General features: G+C 48.2%; 1 protein-coding gene across 1 annotated transcript in view; it reads right to left on the bottom strand.

Moving 5' to 3' along the window:
• Positions 1-16,788, bottom strand: part of Ankdd1b (ankyrin repeat and death domain containing 1B) — a 71,022-nt gene that overhangs the window by 5,616 nt on the left and 48,618 nt on the right. Inside the window, exons 8-11 of the mRNA XM_005356456.2 lie at positions 15,774-15,872; positions 12,234-12,332; positions 8,971-9,069; positions 3,739-3,834 (exon numbers count right to left, since the gene is read on the bottom strand). Coding sequence (XP_005356513.1) covers positions 3,739-3,834; positions 8,971-9,069; positions 12,234-12,332; positions 15,774-15,872 — 393 coding nt within the window. The remainder of the gene's footprint in view (positions 1-3,738; positions 3,835-8,970; positions 9,070-12,233; positions 12,333-15,773; positions 15,873-16,788) is intronic.

Here is a 16,788-nt window from a genome sequence, read left to right as displayed (position 1 = left end):
TAGGGTAGGGCAGGGTAGGATAGGATAGGACAGTATAGGATAGGGTAGGGCAGGGTAGGGTAGGATAGGACAGTATAGGATAGGGTAGGGCAGTGTAGGGTAGGGTAGGGCAGGGTAGGGTAGGGTAGAATAGTGTAGGGTAGGGTAGGTAGGGGAGGGCAGGACAGTGTAGGGTAGGGCAGTATAGGGCAGGGTAGTAAAGTCAGGTGAGACAGGGTAGGACAGGGTAGGGTAGGGTAGTGTAGGGCAGGGTAGTAAAGTAGGGTAAGATAAGGTAGGGCAGGTAGGGTAGGGCAGGGATAGGGCAGTGTGGGGCAGGGCAGGACAGAGTAGGGTAGGGCAGTGTAGGGCAGGGTAGTAAAGTCAGATAAGATAGGGTTGGGCAGGGTAGGGTAGGGCAGTGTAGGGTAGGGCAGGGTAGGGTAGGGTAGGGCAGTGTAGGGTAGGGCAGGGTAGGGTAGGGTAGGGCAGTGTAGGGTAGGGCAGGGTAGGGTAGGGCAGGGTAGTGTAGGGCAGGGTAGTAAAGTCAGGTAAGATAGGGTTGGGCGGGGTAGGGTAAGGTAGTAAAGTTAGGTAAGGTAGGGCAGGGTAGGGTAGGGTAGGGCAGTGTAGGGTAGGGCAGGGTAGGGCAGGGTAGGGTAGGGCAGTGTAGGGTAGGGCAGGGTAGGGTAGGGTAGGGCAGGGTAGGGCGGGCTGGGATAGGGTAGTAAAGTCAGGTAAGGTAAATTGGGGTAGGGCAGGGTAGACTGGTGTAAGACAGAGAGGGAGTAGGGAGGCAGGGTGGTGACCAGAAGGAAGTGGCTGTCATTTCACCACGCTAAGCCCAACAGCACTGCACCTAGACTGACTGCTCTCTTGGGCTTTTGTCCTTTCTAAGCCGTTTCTGTCTCCTTGGTGGGAGGTGCCACGGTCTTTCCGGATCAAGAGGAAAGAGTGTCAAAGGGAAAAGCAGCCGCACACCACACATGCGCCATTAGGACGGCAGAGATTACAGCTCTGGTAAGGGAATGGAAGACAAGACTCACCAAAAGACTTAGTTAAGACGTCCTATCTCGCCTCCTTTTTCATGTGGGATGACTTCTATTTGAGTCTTCCAGTTAAATAAAAGATACTCTAAAAACAGGATGGGAGCTAATGCCAGGCGAGGAAATGGGCAGAGTATGGGACCCTGCCTCTCTAGAGTTCTGAGAACTTAGTAGGCCTGCACTCAGCCCTCACCACCTCCAGAAACCTCTGCACACCCCTGGGGATCTCAGCCTTGGAGCAGGGAAAGGCCTTCTGCTGGTGTTGGGCCTTGGTGCAGAAACCAGGATGGGAATGGGAGGTGTGAAGCACCCACCACTGTTCCCAAGACTTGAAAACGCAGTCCTCTCCAGAGCTCCCTGGCTTTGCTATCACAATGCCTGCTGCCAGGAATCCTAGGAGTTGAGATGGGAGCACCAGCAAAATTCACTTTTTCTCCCCATTCCTTCTCATAAAACGACGCACCCAGTGAGATCAAAACATCAAACAGCGTGAGGAGAGAAGAGCGCAGACCGGCTCTGCGTTCATCTCCACTCTATGCATTTTTATTTCTTAGAGAATCTTGCATTCTTTGCATTCTACCATGGGGCAGGGTGGACATTCAGGCATCTGTAGGCAAGAGCAGGGGACTGGGAAAACCCCGGTGACCCAGTTGCTGGTGCGCCAGAAGTGGTGGAGAGTAAAAAGCATAAGACAGGGCTGTCAAGATGGCCCGGCCACTAACAGTGATTGCTGCAAAGTGTGACAACTTGAGTTTGATCCCTGGAGCCCACTTTTAAAAAGCTGCTTGTCCTGGTGCTCATCCAGTACCTCTACAGTGAGGGAGAGGAGGAAAGAAATCACTTAAGCTCCCAGTAGCAGCCTGAGGTGTCCAAGCTCGACAGAAACAACAGCAGAGGCCACGACTTTGCCTCTGACACTGAATATAAGGATGGATGATGGTTAAATATGCACGTGGATACAGCAAATAGGTAATTTAAATGGCATGTACATGTGGTTAAATATGTACATGTATAAATAGACACAATATCTAACTAATTTAAATGGGATGTGGGTACACATAACATATGTAAGTAGATATAAAAGAAAAGTTCAAATTATCTCTCAAACTTTGTATTGGTGATTATTTTGTACTAAATCTGGATTAAAACTTGTTTGATTAATGAAAAAGTATCTTAAAATAATAAAATTTGATAAGCTTTAAAAAGAGAAAAAGAAATTAATGCTACTTAGTTAAAAGTAAGTTTTCCCAGTACCACAAACGTCAAGAAAAGAAGGGTCCATTTGCTGTAAGAATTATTGATCGTCATCTAGCCAAAAGAATATGAGGCTGCTAACAGGCATTAAAGAATAAATGGATTGGTAGTAGCGCACGCCTTTAATCTCAGCACTCAGGAGGCAGAGGCAGGTGGATCTCTGTGAGTTAGAGGCCAGACTGGTCTACATGAGTGAGTTCCAGGACAGACTCTAAAACTATACAGAGAAACCCTGTCTTGAAAAACCAAAAAAAAAAAAAAGGAAAAAGAAAAGACATTGAACAGCATGACTTTTCAAAGTGAGTGTAGAAAATCACTTAAAGAACAAGAGAAAGCCAACCGGAGTCTTTAGTAGCATACAGATGATTAAGAAAATGAAGAGAAGGATAAAGAAGCAAAAAGACAAAAGAAGAACAATAAAAATAAGTTAGAGGAGGAAGATTAAACAGAATTCTACTTGTGTACAAGAAACTGTTGTTTTGTAGGTGAAACAGACTTTATCGTTCTACATGCAAGAGCAGTTGCAAGGATGCTGTGGAGCCATTGGAAGACTCCATTCCCAGTCACGAGCTACGTAGCTACGTGGATCATCATGGACCGCATATATGACAGTGGCTAAACAGTTCTAGGTGTGTGGCCTCTGTAAGAGCGCTCAGTGGTATTGACACAATGATCACATTGCCTGATGACGCGTCTGTATATTTAGACTACCAAGCTGGTTTATGAGGGGGAAAGAGACAGTAAACATTCTTGCTTTATGGATTTAAAAAGGACTATCCCAGGATTGGCCAATAACAGCAATCCGGGTTTGTAACCTCTCTACAGTAGACACCCGAGCTGTGTAGACATGTATGCCGGCATGACACATGGGCCCAGGAGAAGCCATGTCCCCAGGAGGGAAACTGGGAAACAGCATTGGTCTAGAAGTTGGGGCTGGTGTTTTGGGTCTGAGCATCTTGCCTGAAGGCACAGACCTGAATCTTGGAGGGAAGGACAGCCTACTAAGATATGTGACTGACAGGAAATCAGAGGAAAGAAAGATATAAAAAAATAAAAACTCACTTAGAGATAAAATTTGTATGTTCAAAGTTTGTGTTGTCCAGGAATATTTGAGTGCCAGAAAGCCAGCATAGGGCTACAGCAAAACCGGCAGAGCCAGGAGAGCTCCAAATACTTCCCATGTATGCCACTCATTAGAGCTTGTGACAGGTCATGGCCAGAGACCTTGAGACAAAGATCACAGTGGAGTCAGGCATCAGAGGCTGGCATGCTAGGCCAGCAATACCGCCATGGATGAGGCTGCCCGGCCCACATCCTCAGGTCTGACTGCCGATGCCCACACAGAAAGAGGGAAAGAGGACAGACACACTGTCCGTGCCATAAATAGGGACAGTCATCGTTGTACTGAGCAAGGGTTGCCAAAAGAGCTCCCGATTTGGCTGGAACTGGCTTTTCTTACCTCTCTCCAGGTATGGTACCTCTCGGCTTTAATGAGCATGTCCACCACGAGGCTGTGGTGGCTCCTGGCAGCCACAGCCAAGGCAGTCTTCCCTTGCTAGATTGAAAAGAGGGGGCGGGAAGTTGATATTGCCTGTTAGATGGGAGCTCCAGCTTCTCCACGTAGGCCTGCACCCAGATCCCAGCTCTGCCACCTGCTAGTGAACTAAGGACCAGTCCTTAGTCGCTGCAGGGTCTCTGCAATTACACCCAGGTGTCCCCACGAGCACTGATAGACCCCTTTGGATGTGCCACCCCGAACATTTCCTGGCCTCACAGCGGTCAGGGTGAAGGCCTGCAGTCTGGCCATCGGTATGTAAATGCAAAGGCACATTCCTTTCGTGGGAAACATTTTCAAAGGGAGGAAAGATGACTTCTTCCTTTTGTTCTTCCCATTCCCAAGGGGAATGTTGACAGCAGGAATCTGGGCAGCCACTTTCCATCAGGAAATGGAAGTCTCATTTGGAAGAGGATGATGTAATGAGACAGAAAAGGGCTGGGTCCAAGAACACTGTCAATAATGACAACACAGTTCATTGTGGAATATTCAGCTCACTGGCTGCCAGCAAGGAGTGCTGTCTTTCATTACATACTGCCTCTAACCGACGTTGAAGTATTCCAATTTTAGCCAAACTGGACGAGTAAGAAAGGACTGATCTGGACATAACTTGGGATGTATGCTGCCGGAAGCCTGAGTCTCATCTTACACGAATTACAAGAGGTGAACCTTGCTTGTGATGGTATCTTCACAAGCTGCGCCCCCTTGATTTTATGCAGTACGCAGTTTCTATTTCTGCATCCACACATGCTTTCTTGACAAAGGAGGCTGGTTTGCATTTGCTACAGCAAATGCATGCATGGATAGGGGCTGGAGAGATGGCTCAGCGATTATGAGCGCTGGCTGTTCTTCCAGAGTACCCAGGTTCAACTCCCAGCAACCACATGGCAGTTTACCACTAACTGTAACTCCAATTCCAGGAGACCCAACACCCATGGCAAAACACCAATACACATTTTAAAAAGTTTTTTTTAAGTGCATATGTGTGCCCATGTGCATGTATGAGCGTTTATGCAGAAGCCAGAAGACAACCTTCGTATTATCTTTAGAAACACGTGACACCTCCTTTGAGACAGGGTTTCTTATTGGCCTGGGGTTTATCCACTAAGACTAGACTGGCTGGCCAGCAAGCCCCAGGGATGCCCCTCGTCTCTCCGTCACCACACTGGGCTTATAAATGCATGGCACCATGCCCAGCATTGTCGCGTTTGTGTGGATAGCAGTGAGGAGACTCAGGTCATCGAGCTTTCAAGACAGCCACTCTGCTTACCAAGACATCTCTCTGGGCCCTTATATGCATTTCTGATGACCCAAGGCACAGTCACTCAGGGACTCTAAAGATAAATTAATAGTCAGAAAAAACTCCAGAAAAAAAATTGCAATGTTAGAAACTTGTGTTTCTAACCCTGAAGATCCAGAAACTTCTCTCAATAATTCTTACATGTCTGGATAACAGCAACAAGTACAGTCAGTTCCCCACCAACACAAGTGACAAGGTTTTGAGGGCCGGCGCTAAGACCTGGGTGAGTTGGGAAGTCGGGGCTGAACACAATCAGCCTGTGAGCAGAACAGAACTGGTAATGAAATTAGGAAGAATTGCATTTTGCAGGCATTTAGCAAGGCTCTAATTGCATACTGTCTGCATTCTGCCTTGTAAAGCCATTTGAATCACCGCAATTAGCCTATTTGGGGAAGGCAGAATTCTAAAAGTCAGAACGTTCTAGCTGGAGAAATTGCTCTTAAGGAACAGCACACTGGAGTGGAGGTACCATCTGCCCTTGACAGCGAGGCAGACAGAGGCCAAGAGCTTTGCGACCTCCAAGTTAGACTTTCATCAAACCTCTCTTTTGGCCCCTTTATGACACCCACCCCCAATGTCATCCCCACCCCTCTCTCTAGCATCTCACTATGCAAGCCTCGTTAGCCTGAAACTCTAGAATTTGCTAGACCGGGCTGGCCACCAACTCCCAGAGACCAGTCTGCCTCTTAGTCCAGAGTGCTGAGATCAAAGGCCTGTGTCACCATAGGCATAGGATGGGTAGACTAGGCAGCTACCCATCCAGTCCTTAACGCAGTTGGAGAAACACTTGCTTTTGGGAGCAGCTAGAAAGGACAGTGCTTATCCATTAGTTAAATGTGTACCAGTGCCTGCCTTAGGCCAGACCCTCAGAATAAAGGAGCAAAGGAGGAGAGTGGGAAAGATCGACTCCCAAGGGCTAGCAACCCTAGGCTTTTGGGAGTGTTGACCTTGACAACCGGACTAGTCAGCCCAGGAGCACCAGGGGCCCCACAAGAATTCCTACAGAGTCTCCACCCACCAAACTGCCCAGGAGGAAAGGAGTGTGAACTGGATCAGTTACTCTGAAGGACTGAATGGGAAAATACCATGACTGAATGCTAATGAAGCCACGCAGCTACGTCTGGGGACCAAATGGCATTCCGCCCAAGCCAAAGCCCTAGGTGCTCATGTTTCCTACACTGTTCAATGTTTACCACATTCTCCACTGCTTGTGTTACTCTTATGATTGAAAAAAAAATCCTGACAGAGAAAAGTAAAATAACACCATGACCTCAGATCATACATGTGCCGATCTCCAGAACCAGAAAAGAAAATGGCCGGCTTTGGGCTGGGGATATAGCTCAGTGGTGGAGCAATTGCCTAACAAGGGCAGGGTCCTGGGTTCTAGCCCCTGGACTGGAAGGGCCGTACCGTGTTTGATAAAGGCACTTTGGTGCTCCGTGCTGTAAAAAGGAACTGGCATGCACGCGTTACTAGTTTAGCAAGCACATACTATTTTAACTGTTTATTTGTTCTGAACCAACTCTCCCAACCCAGATGCCCCTGGAGGAGGACCAGGAGAGACCAACCTGATTCAGGCTTTTTAGAAGTGCCTGAGCCCACACATCCACAGAATGAAAGGAGGACACAAAGGATACGAGAGAAGCACTGACATCACGTGCTTAGTGCCATGGTTGACACCGTGCACACACACACACACACACACACACACACACACACACACAGAGAGAGAGAGAGAGAGAGAGAGAGAGAGAGAGAGAGAGAGAGAGAAAGTGAAAAGCATAAACAATGAGGTTAGACATGTGAGTTATTCACTGAGACTCAAGCACACCTTTAAGGAGAGCTTGCTAACACCTCTCCATGTGCTGATCCTTAAAGACGACCCCTGCTCGAGAGAGCTCAGTGCAGAAGGATATGCACACTGGAATGTCACTGTTGTCTTCAGAAGACAGAAGAATGGCCAGGTGTGTGGTAAATACAGTGAACCTAACACCTGAGACGGGAATCTCTAGTTCAAGCCAGTCTAGGCTACACAGCTTGGGAGATGGCCCAGTGGCTGTAAAAGCAAGAGGACCAAAGATCGCCAGAACCCCAGTAAACGCCATGCAGGCATGGCAACTCATGTGTAATGCTGGCCTCAGAAAGCAGAGATGGAGGATCCCCAGAGCTAAGTGACTAGTAAGACTAGCAGTATCAGGGATCTAGGTCTCTGGGTTTGATTGACAGGCCTAGCCTCAAAGACTAAGGAAGAAGTGTATAGGAAGATTCCTCACATCATCTCAGGCCAATACACAAACACTCATACACACCCAGACCCAGAATCCTAAAGACAGATATTTTTGTCATTTTGTTTTGTTTTGTTTTTGGTTTTGGTTTTGGTTTTTTGTTTTGTTTTGTTTTTGTTTTTCAAGACAGGGTTTCTCTGTTGCTTTGGAGCCTGTTCTTGGAACTAGCTCTTGTAGACCAGGCTAGCCTCAATGCCTCTAACACCCCCCCTCCAGTGCTGGGATTAAAGGTGTGTGCCACTCCTGCCTGGCTTTGAATAATAATTCTTATAGACAGATCTCAGTCAACATTGAGATGTAGGTCATTTCCTCCCTTCCGTTTCCTCCCTCTGAACTTGACCAGGCTGGCCTCAATTCAGAGATCCGCCTGCCTCTCCCTTCTAAGTACTGGATTAAAGGCGCGTGCCATCACTGCCCACCTATAATAAATATTCCTAAATTCATAGCTAGAACTTTTTATAATAAAGGGATGAGTCAATTTTCTTCAACGATGTGACCCTTGGTGGACAGACCACCTGCCAGGGCCAGCCCAAGACCCACTTAGCTGGTCAACGCTAGACTCGATGAAGAAAGAAAAGAAAGAGGAGGAGGAAGAGGCAATCTAGAAATTTGGTGGGCAGGGATGGGAGGTTGGAGAAGGTGATAAGGAGAGCAGTTGGGAGAAGTAAAAATCTTCAAAAGACATTGTGTAGAATATTCCTTAAACCGTGTGTATATATGTCGCTGTGATTGGTCTCATAAAGAAGCTGACTGGCCATCAGCTGGGCTGAAGGACACTGGGAAGAAAAAGGGCGGAGTCAGAGGAGACACCAGGCAGACACTGAAGGGAAACAGGAGGTGTGAGATGAAAGAGAGGTAACACCACATGGGAGAATGTAGATGAATAGAAATGGGTTAATTTAAAATGCAAGAGTTAGCTAGTAAAAAGCCTGAGCTATTGGTTGAGCATCTAAGATTAATATTAAGCTTCTTTGTGGTTATTGGGGAACAGGCAGACAGGACAGAAAAATTCTGCCTATAACATTGTATGAAATTCTCGAAGAATTAATAAAATATTATAAAATAGCATTTAAAAGGGTTATCATCAAAAACAATTGAGATGTAGAGCTGGGAAGGTGGCTGAATTAGTGAAGTGCTTGCCGTGCAAGCACCAATGTAAAAGGCTTGTCCCTGTAACCCCAGGACTGGGGAGATGGAGACAGTAGATTTCCTGGGGCTTGCTGGCCAACCAGTCTAACTAAATTGCAAACTCCAGTTTCAATGAGAGATCCTGTCTTAAAAATTAGGGTAGAGAGCAGTCCTAACATTGACCACTTCCTCCATGTACTACACACACACACACACACACACACACACACACACACACACACGAACTAATAAATAAATAATCACTAGCCTCCATGTGCTACCCACACACAAACAAACAAATAGATAAATAACCACTGGCCTCCATGTGCCACACACACAGGAAGGCTGATGTTCCTGTTTCCATGGCAGCCAATAGGGAAGTCACCGCTCCATCTCCGGAAAGAGTGAACACAGAGCCGTTACCTTGTCGGTGATTTTCAGGTCACAGCCGGCCTTCAGCAGGGTGTCCACCAGCTCCACATTTCCAAGATCAGCAGCAACGTGCAGAGGGGTCTGCTGCCTCTGCCACAAGAGATGTGAAACTGTCATGGAGGCACTTGCAGGAGATTATGCCATGCACATGCTGTGCAGGCTTGGGGGGGGCGGTGGGGGATGGGTAAAAGCGGGTATCCTCATGTGGACCTAGGCACAGTTGTTGCAGCAGCATTTAAATTATTGAAAGACAAGAGGAAGTTCCCATTAGGTCACAGGCAGTCCCAGACATCCACACGTGAGCTCAAGCTGGACTATAGAAGGATTTCTGGAGGTTAGATAAGCCAGCAGTCCTCAGGAACTGGTGAAACAGGTTCCCCTCTGTCAAAAGGAGTCATTTCCCTTATCTCTGGCAGAAGGGACAAAGGGCTACCTCTGGGGCCTATCAGCTTATCAAAACCCCTGCTGGCCTCCGGGCTCCCTCAGTAGCACAAGTACCTGTTACACTTTCCTGGCCCTTCCCACACCCCCACCCCCATTGGTCCACCTTATAACCCACAGGGTGTGCCCACCCTACTCCTTCTCTCTATTGCACTCCTACCTATCTCCCCGCTACCCCTGTTCTCTAGCTGTTCTCTCGTCTCTGTCTCTTGCCATTCTCCCTGGCTATCTGCACCGTTCCCGACTATGCTCTCTCAAGCTCTCTAGCGGACAGCGCTGGCCATGTCCACTCTGCTTTCTTCACTCTATGCTCTGGACTCTCCCAGACGCCTCCGGCTGTTCCCTCTCTCATGGAAAATAAAACCCTTCCCCAGTCACGGTGCTGTCCCGTCAGCAGTTTCTTTACTGCCCCCCACCTGGTGCAGTTACATGTTTGGTAATGAGACATTATACAAACTATATATATAAACATATAGGAATATTTGGCAACTTTTAAATCAACCTCAGTGTGTGGTCATGGAGCTGTAGTCAGAGCTGCGTGGGTGGCTGATGCAGGAGGGAGTTTGAGGCCCATTTCTTTTCAGTACAAGGTACATAGAGTTGCCAAACTCATAAGGACAGGAAGGATGGTGGTTTCCAGGAGCTGGGGAATGGGAAAGGGGAAGTTCTGTGATGTAACAGAACCGCACACTTAAAAATACTTCAAATGGTAACTAATGGCATGCACTTTACTGTAATAAAATGGCTTCAGAGATTCATATAAAGGGAAAACTATGACATAATAATAAAAGCTTTAGGGGGGACCTGGAGAGATGGCTCAGTTATTAAGAGCACTGGCTGTTTATCCAGAGGACCTGAGTTCAATTCCCAGCACCCACATGGCAGCTCACGGCTGTCTGTAAGTCCAGTTCCAGGAGGTCCAACACCCTCTCACAGACAGACATGCAGACAAAACACCAATGCACATAAAATGAAAACAAATCCTTTTAAAAAGCTTTAGGAAAAAAGGCATGATATCTGGCTAAGCTTAATCTATAAATGCACAGAAAATGAGAAAAAAATCATTGATAGTGTTAAAAATGGTGACATCTAGATGGAGACCTAAGGTTATTTTACTGCCTTTTGATGCTCTTCCCCACTTCTACATCAGTGTGTATGAAGGAGTGAAAGATTTCTAACTTCCTAAAGGAGTGACCGCTTTCTACCGAGAAGATAAACGTGTAACCCATGTAAACAAAAGATCACCACCCCGACCTCCTATAGAAAAGGATGATGTGAGGACGTCTAGGCAGACAGGACCCACTCCTCCACCAGGCTGAGAAAGCCACTTTCCCCAGGCTAGTACTGCACAGGAGCCTGAAGCACAAGTTCTCTTCCTCCCAAAAAAAGGCAAAGCCAGGTTGCTGACCTGGTAACCACTACCAGCAGATGGCAGTGTGCCTCTCTGGGGGCGCTCATCACCCAACAGGCCAACTGAAAAACCTATGGAAGGTAGACAGGACACAGGTCCTGCTTTGACAATACCGCTCTAGGTCCGGGGCACAGGAAACACCAAAACAAGCATTAGCTTTCTTTATTGGGGCCAAAGAACAATTGCCTTTTTAGACCATATTTATACAATATGATTCTATATACTTTATGTGAAATATTTTTTATTTTGTACGTATATTACTGATGTAACAAAAAGTTTGAACTGATAAAGTCTAGTTGTGTAATGGATCGGCAGGCATGACAAACACTCCTTCCCTAGAGGAGGATCAAGCCAGTTCTGTAGAAGCCAAAATCACCCATGAAGGCAAGACGGCATTGCCTTATTTAGCAAAAGGCTTTCAGTTTAGGAAAGATTTGAAACAAGTGTGAATCTGCAAATACATTTTAATAACCAGGGAGTTTTGGCCCCAGCTTGTAGGCTAACGCAATACAAAAGAGGGAGGCACTCCAAAGGGAAGGGGCGACGGAGGGAGGTGAGCGACGGAGGGAGGGAGGAAGGGAGGGAGGGAGGGCAGCGAAGCGTCCCTTCTGCTCAGGTGAAAAATTAACTAAGAGACCGGAGCTGGCTGAGCCCTGAAAAGCTCAAGTCCTGCTGATTCAGTAGGTGAGGAAATGCGGACAGGTGTGCCTCCCATGACGGCTTCCCCCTAACCTAGAGGGCGCAGGTGGAGATTGTCTGGAAAAGGAGGCTGCGCGTGGCTCCCCCCCTCCCCCTCGGCCACGCTCCCTCCTCCTGCCTGCAGCCCCTGGAAGGGAGCAGCTCGCAGAGGCAACAGGAGCTCATTGTTTGCTGCTCCACTGGGTTCCCACTCCAGCAGGCCACAGGCGACTTTTATGGGTTATTTGATTCTGCCCCAGTTCACTGAATACCTGGTGATCTTTTTATTTGTTTGTTTTAATTCTAAGAGTCTTTTTTGCCTGCTGGCATAGAAGATACTTAGCGTGGAAACAAAGCTTCCTTCTTACGGGGGACCAGCTTTAGGCCAAGGACAACATTTCACACTGTAGGAGTGGCTTTTGATTTAAAGAGCTTCTGGCAATTTGCCTTGGCACTGTTTATCCAAAGCCCTGGCTACGCCTCTTAAAAATGAACGCCTTGATTACACACCCGCAGAATCCGGGTTTTTGCCTCTGCAGAAAGCGGAAGTGTGGGGACAGGGTGCTGGTTACAGAAGAAGCGTGATGAAAAAAGGATGTAGACGTTCCCTTCTAGAAGTTTTGTAGGCACCTTGAATCTAAGCAGAACTCCCTGTTGAAACCTGGCAATTCCGGGCTGAAATGCAAGAGAACAGAGTGTCCGGGCTCCCGCCTGCTCCGCTTACCTGATCCAAGACGTTAACGTCGTGCTGAGCACTTAATAAGCTGTTTACAACTGTAGGGTGGTTGTTGATAACTGCTAAGTGAAGAGGGGACTCCTGGGGCTGCAGAAAAGAAAAAAAAATGCAAATCCAAAACCATCTAGCTTTAGTATTCAAATCCTGAAGCAATCCATTTTAGCCATCATGGTCGACCTCTGAGAATTAAAATTGTCCATCGCAGTGCGGGACCCACAGGAAGCCTTCAGCAATCCGTACCATCCCCAGGCTGCCGGTCATTCTGGAAATATATAACAAGCAAGCACCTCTTGCTCTTCAGGAGTTAGAGATTTATCTTTTTAATGAAGTCATTGTGAGGTTTCAAACCTGGGACAAACAGCTGGATGCCTATTTAACAGATCCAAGAAGACACTGGCGCTGGGTGTCCCAGCAGCCCTCAGTATCTACATTAACAGGGCCCTCCTGGTTGGTATACTCCACCCCTACCCTGAACTCTCCAATTCAAGGGACTGGGGTGCTCTTTCCTATATAATACAGCCATTTTGGTTACCTGATCACCTGTCCCTTTTGTATCTTTGGGCCTTCAGACTGCTGCACCAGGTTCTCCTCTCTTCCCCTCCCTTCCTCCCCTACTCCCTCACACGGCCCAGCTCAGTCTGGTCATCTCTACTCAGGACTCTCCCAGATGTCTCTGCTCTTCCACTTAACTATAATAAACTTACTCCTTTATCACACCTGAACGGGCCTTTTCTGTCTCTTTCTTTCTTTCTTTCTTTCTTTCTTTCTTTCTTTCTTTTCTTCCCTCCCTCCCTCCCTTTCTTTTAATTCAGTCACACAGCTATTTAGTTTCTAAGTTTAAGTGGCTTAGAGGAAATGTCAAATGCGCTGAAGTGGCAAGAGGAGCAGGGAGGGCTGACCCTCTGGGAGTTAGAAGAGGCTTCCTTGAAGAACTGGACAAGGAAGTCTTAGGAAGGCTCCGCTGAGGACTTCTCCAAGTCTTCAAGAGCCAAAGGACAAAAGGAGTGGCCGCCAAGGCGGAAATGTACACGCGGTCAGCATTTCCTGACCAGATGCAAGCCACAGTCAGTTCCCTTGATCCCTGGCTGGTGTCTGCCTCCTCCTCCAAAGAGGCTACCTGCGGTGTGCTGTGAGCAGGCCTGCTCCTTCATCTCCTCCTTTCACAACCTGTCTCCTTTACATCACCCCACCTGGATCCCCCGACCCCTCTCACTCCTTCCTTCCCTCCCCTCTCCTACTCAGCCCACGCGACACAAAGTCCATCACCACGGGCTGAATCAAAAGTCCCTGCTACCTCCCCTCCACCCAGCCACACTGGCCTGCGGAGCTCTCTGGGAGGGGGAAAGGACTGGGGAAGAAGTATTGGACAAAGGTTCAAAAGCAGTTAAGGCATGAAATGAGGAAGTTGAGGGACGTGCAGAGTGGAGGGAGAGGAGGAGGGGAGGAGGGGAGGAGGGGAGCAGGGGAGGAGGGGAGGAGGGGAGGAGGGGAGGAGGGGAGCAGGGGAGCTCTGGCCAGCAGGAGAGCACTGGCCTGAGAGGCAGTGGGTTGCAGTGAGACTGCAGCCCGAAGGTGGTGGCAGAGGTGCTGGCAACAGAGTAGGGAACGGGACACAGAGGAGAGGAAGGCGGGTGGTTAGGGTAGCCTGCAGTGTCACAATCAGGCACACTCAACACATCCTCTCCTGTTAAAACTATAATTATGCTGGCCTGCCCTGTCACCTGGGTATCCTGTCCCTTTAAGAGAGAGCTCCGCCCACTCCCAACCAACTTGGCAGGTTAGTTTGCCTTTCTTCCCCCTCTCTTCTCTTCTCTTCTCTTCTCTTCTCTTCTCTTCTCTTCTCTTCTCTTCTCTTCTCTTCTCTCTCTCTCTCTTTCTCTCTCTCCCTCCCTCCCTCTCTCTCCAGCTCTTCTGAAGAGCCAACCTCTGCCTCCCTCCTCCCCACTTCCTCCTCTCTCTGCCCCCCATACTCCCTACCCTTATACCCTCCCAATGCCCACTAAATAAACTCTCCATACCCAAGCTTTTTCTGCATGATGTATCTGTCCGTCTCCCACCCGCTGTGGGATGCACAAGGGTCAATACTACACACTTATTACCCGCCATGCTCATCCTGTTTTAAACACCAAATCAAGCAGGCGTAGTGGCACAGGACTCCAATCTCGGCACTCATGGGACGGACAGGGGCTGCAGGATCTCAAATGCCAGGTCAGTCTAGGTTTTATAGGGAGTTTCCTGCTAATTTGGGTTACATAATAAGACCCTGGCTCAAAAACATGAGGAAAAGCTGCTAGTGGTGGTGCACTCCTTAATCCCAGTACTCTGGAGGCAGAGGCAGGCGAATCTCTGTGACTTGAAGGCCAGCCTGGTCTACAGAGTGAGTCCCAGGACAGCCAGGACTGTTACACAGAGAAGTCCTGTCTTGAAAAGCAAGCAAACAAACAAAAAGGAAAAACAAGACTAGGAAAAAAAAAAACTGTTCTTAAAACCTATGTCAACCCTAGGAGTTGGACCTCATATCCCCTACATTACACACAGATTGGTAATTCTCCCGTAACAAGGAGGAGGCAAAGACAGGACTTGAGCACCGGCCTTCCAGAGTTCTCTGTCTGCACGGTGGAGATAGTTCAGTGGAGCAGAGCTGAGGAACAGGGAAGGCTGGACGACTGAGTGAAAAGCTGTTTGGGGATGAGCCAGGGGACAAGGTGACATTAGGGCACTCGTGGGGGTTGCCAGAGATGGTGAAGGTCTCCTCTGCTTGAAAGCAAGCCTTTCCCTAGAAGCATGAAGCTGCATCCTTCATCTCAAGGAAGTGGTCAGTATTTTGGCCAAGGCCACCCACTTTGCTGGGACCCAGCGTCTCCTGAGAATGAGGAACCCTCCTTGGCCCCAGATAGGTAAATCAGAGCCAGTTCCTCTAACTCGACGCTCTAAAAATTATCGGACGTGGTTCAGATCACGTCCCTCCTTTCAAGGCAGTGCCGTAAATAGAAACGGCACAGCACACCAGAGGAAATAATATTCACAGGAGAGAGGAAAATACAGTGGGGATAGAACAGTGTTTCTTGTCTGATTCCAGCACAAACGGCATTTGTTTGTTCTGCTGGAGCAGATCCAAACTTCAGAAAAACTTCAATCAGTAATAAAAGACTGACTTTGAAAAACCACAAGATCGTTCAGAGATGGGGAAATGATCCATTTTCTCCACAGCCACAGCAGCTGTGGCGGTGGCATTTCCCAGGCTGGTGAGATCGCTACAAGAGTCGGGCCACCTCTAGACACCTGAGACCCACTGCAGCAAACAGATCTTAAACACAAAGAGTTTGTTTTATGCAGCAACTTCAATGGCTTTCTGAAATTCACTCCTTGGATCTTATTTCTCACGATTAAGATTAAAAATGCAAAACAAAACAAGCCAGTGTTCCCTAAAAAGAATCCCTGCCTCGTGAAACATCTCATCCCGGGGCATTTGTCCAGCCAGCTGCATGGCACCAACCCCCAAACCTGTCTTGACTCTCCTGGACTCACTTCCTTCTGCTGCTGCAAACCAACGTTCTCATGGAGAAGAAAGTTGACGAGGGATGTGTGTCCCTTCCTGGTGGCTGCCTGCAATGCACTGACGTGGAGCTGCAAAAAAAAGATGGAGAGGGAGGGTTGGGGAATTCCATCACTATCTGCGTGCAGTCTGGTGCTAGGACACGGTAATCAGTTTATACAAGGAAATAGTACAACTATTTTGAAAAGGAGCTCCAGTGTGTTTCTGATTATTCTAGGGTCTGTCGCTTCCAAGGGTCTTCTGTTACCTTGTCACATGACTCCACGACCTGACTGGGTCTCCAAAATCCCTAATGCTAATGAGAGGAGATATGGAAGAGGAGCCAACAGGAAGGGGTAGTGTTAGGTAAGTAGAGTCCACGTGATGGTGTCCCTGCTCTGATAAGAAAGGCCGGAGGGCCAGCTGCTCCTCTTTCAGCCGTGGGAGGACCTAACAAATGGCCACCAGTGAAGCCGGAAGGGGATCTTCACCAGAACCCGACACTGTTAGTGCCCAGGTCCAGTCTCCAGCTATGAGAAGTAAATGCTTGCTGCTTAAGTCACCCAGTTTTCTTATTGCAAATTTTTTAACAGCCTGTCCTAAGACACTGAGACACTATGACTCAGTCGCATGAGAGTTAAATCCCTGTTTCCAGAATCAAGCTTACCCCTGTAGTCCCAACAAAGCCTTTCCTTGAGTTAAAATAGGTGGTTGGCATTGGCCTCAAAAACGACCTCAGTGGTTTCTGGCTCTCTGCCTCTGTTTATTCCCAGCTCTCCTCTGTGCCAGGAATGACTTCAAAGCTTAGCAAGATTTCCACCCGTGTGAAGTGCTGCTTCTTGGTCCTGTCACCTGGTTCCTTTCGCAGCTCTCATTCTCTCACTTCCACAGCCTCGTGCCACCCTCCAGTGCCTAAGTATCTTTGCTTAGCACCTGAGCTAGATGGTACTCAGCTCGAAATCGTGGCCTACTCGTGGTTAGCCTTCAGTCTGGCAGCAATGCAAGCCA

The sequence above is a fragment of the Microtus ochrogaster genome, chromosome 19 (genome assembly GCF_000317375.1).
Source record: "Microtus ochrogaster isolate Prairie Vole_2 chromosome 19, MicOch1.0, whole genome shotgun sequence".
NCBI lineage: Eukaryota > Metazoa > Chordata > Mammalia > Rodentia > Cricetidae > Microtus > Microtus ochrogaster.
This window is presented reverse-complemented; position numbering and strand designations above follow the sequence as displayed.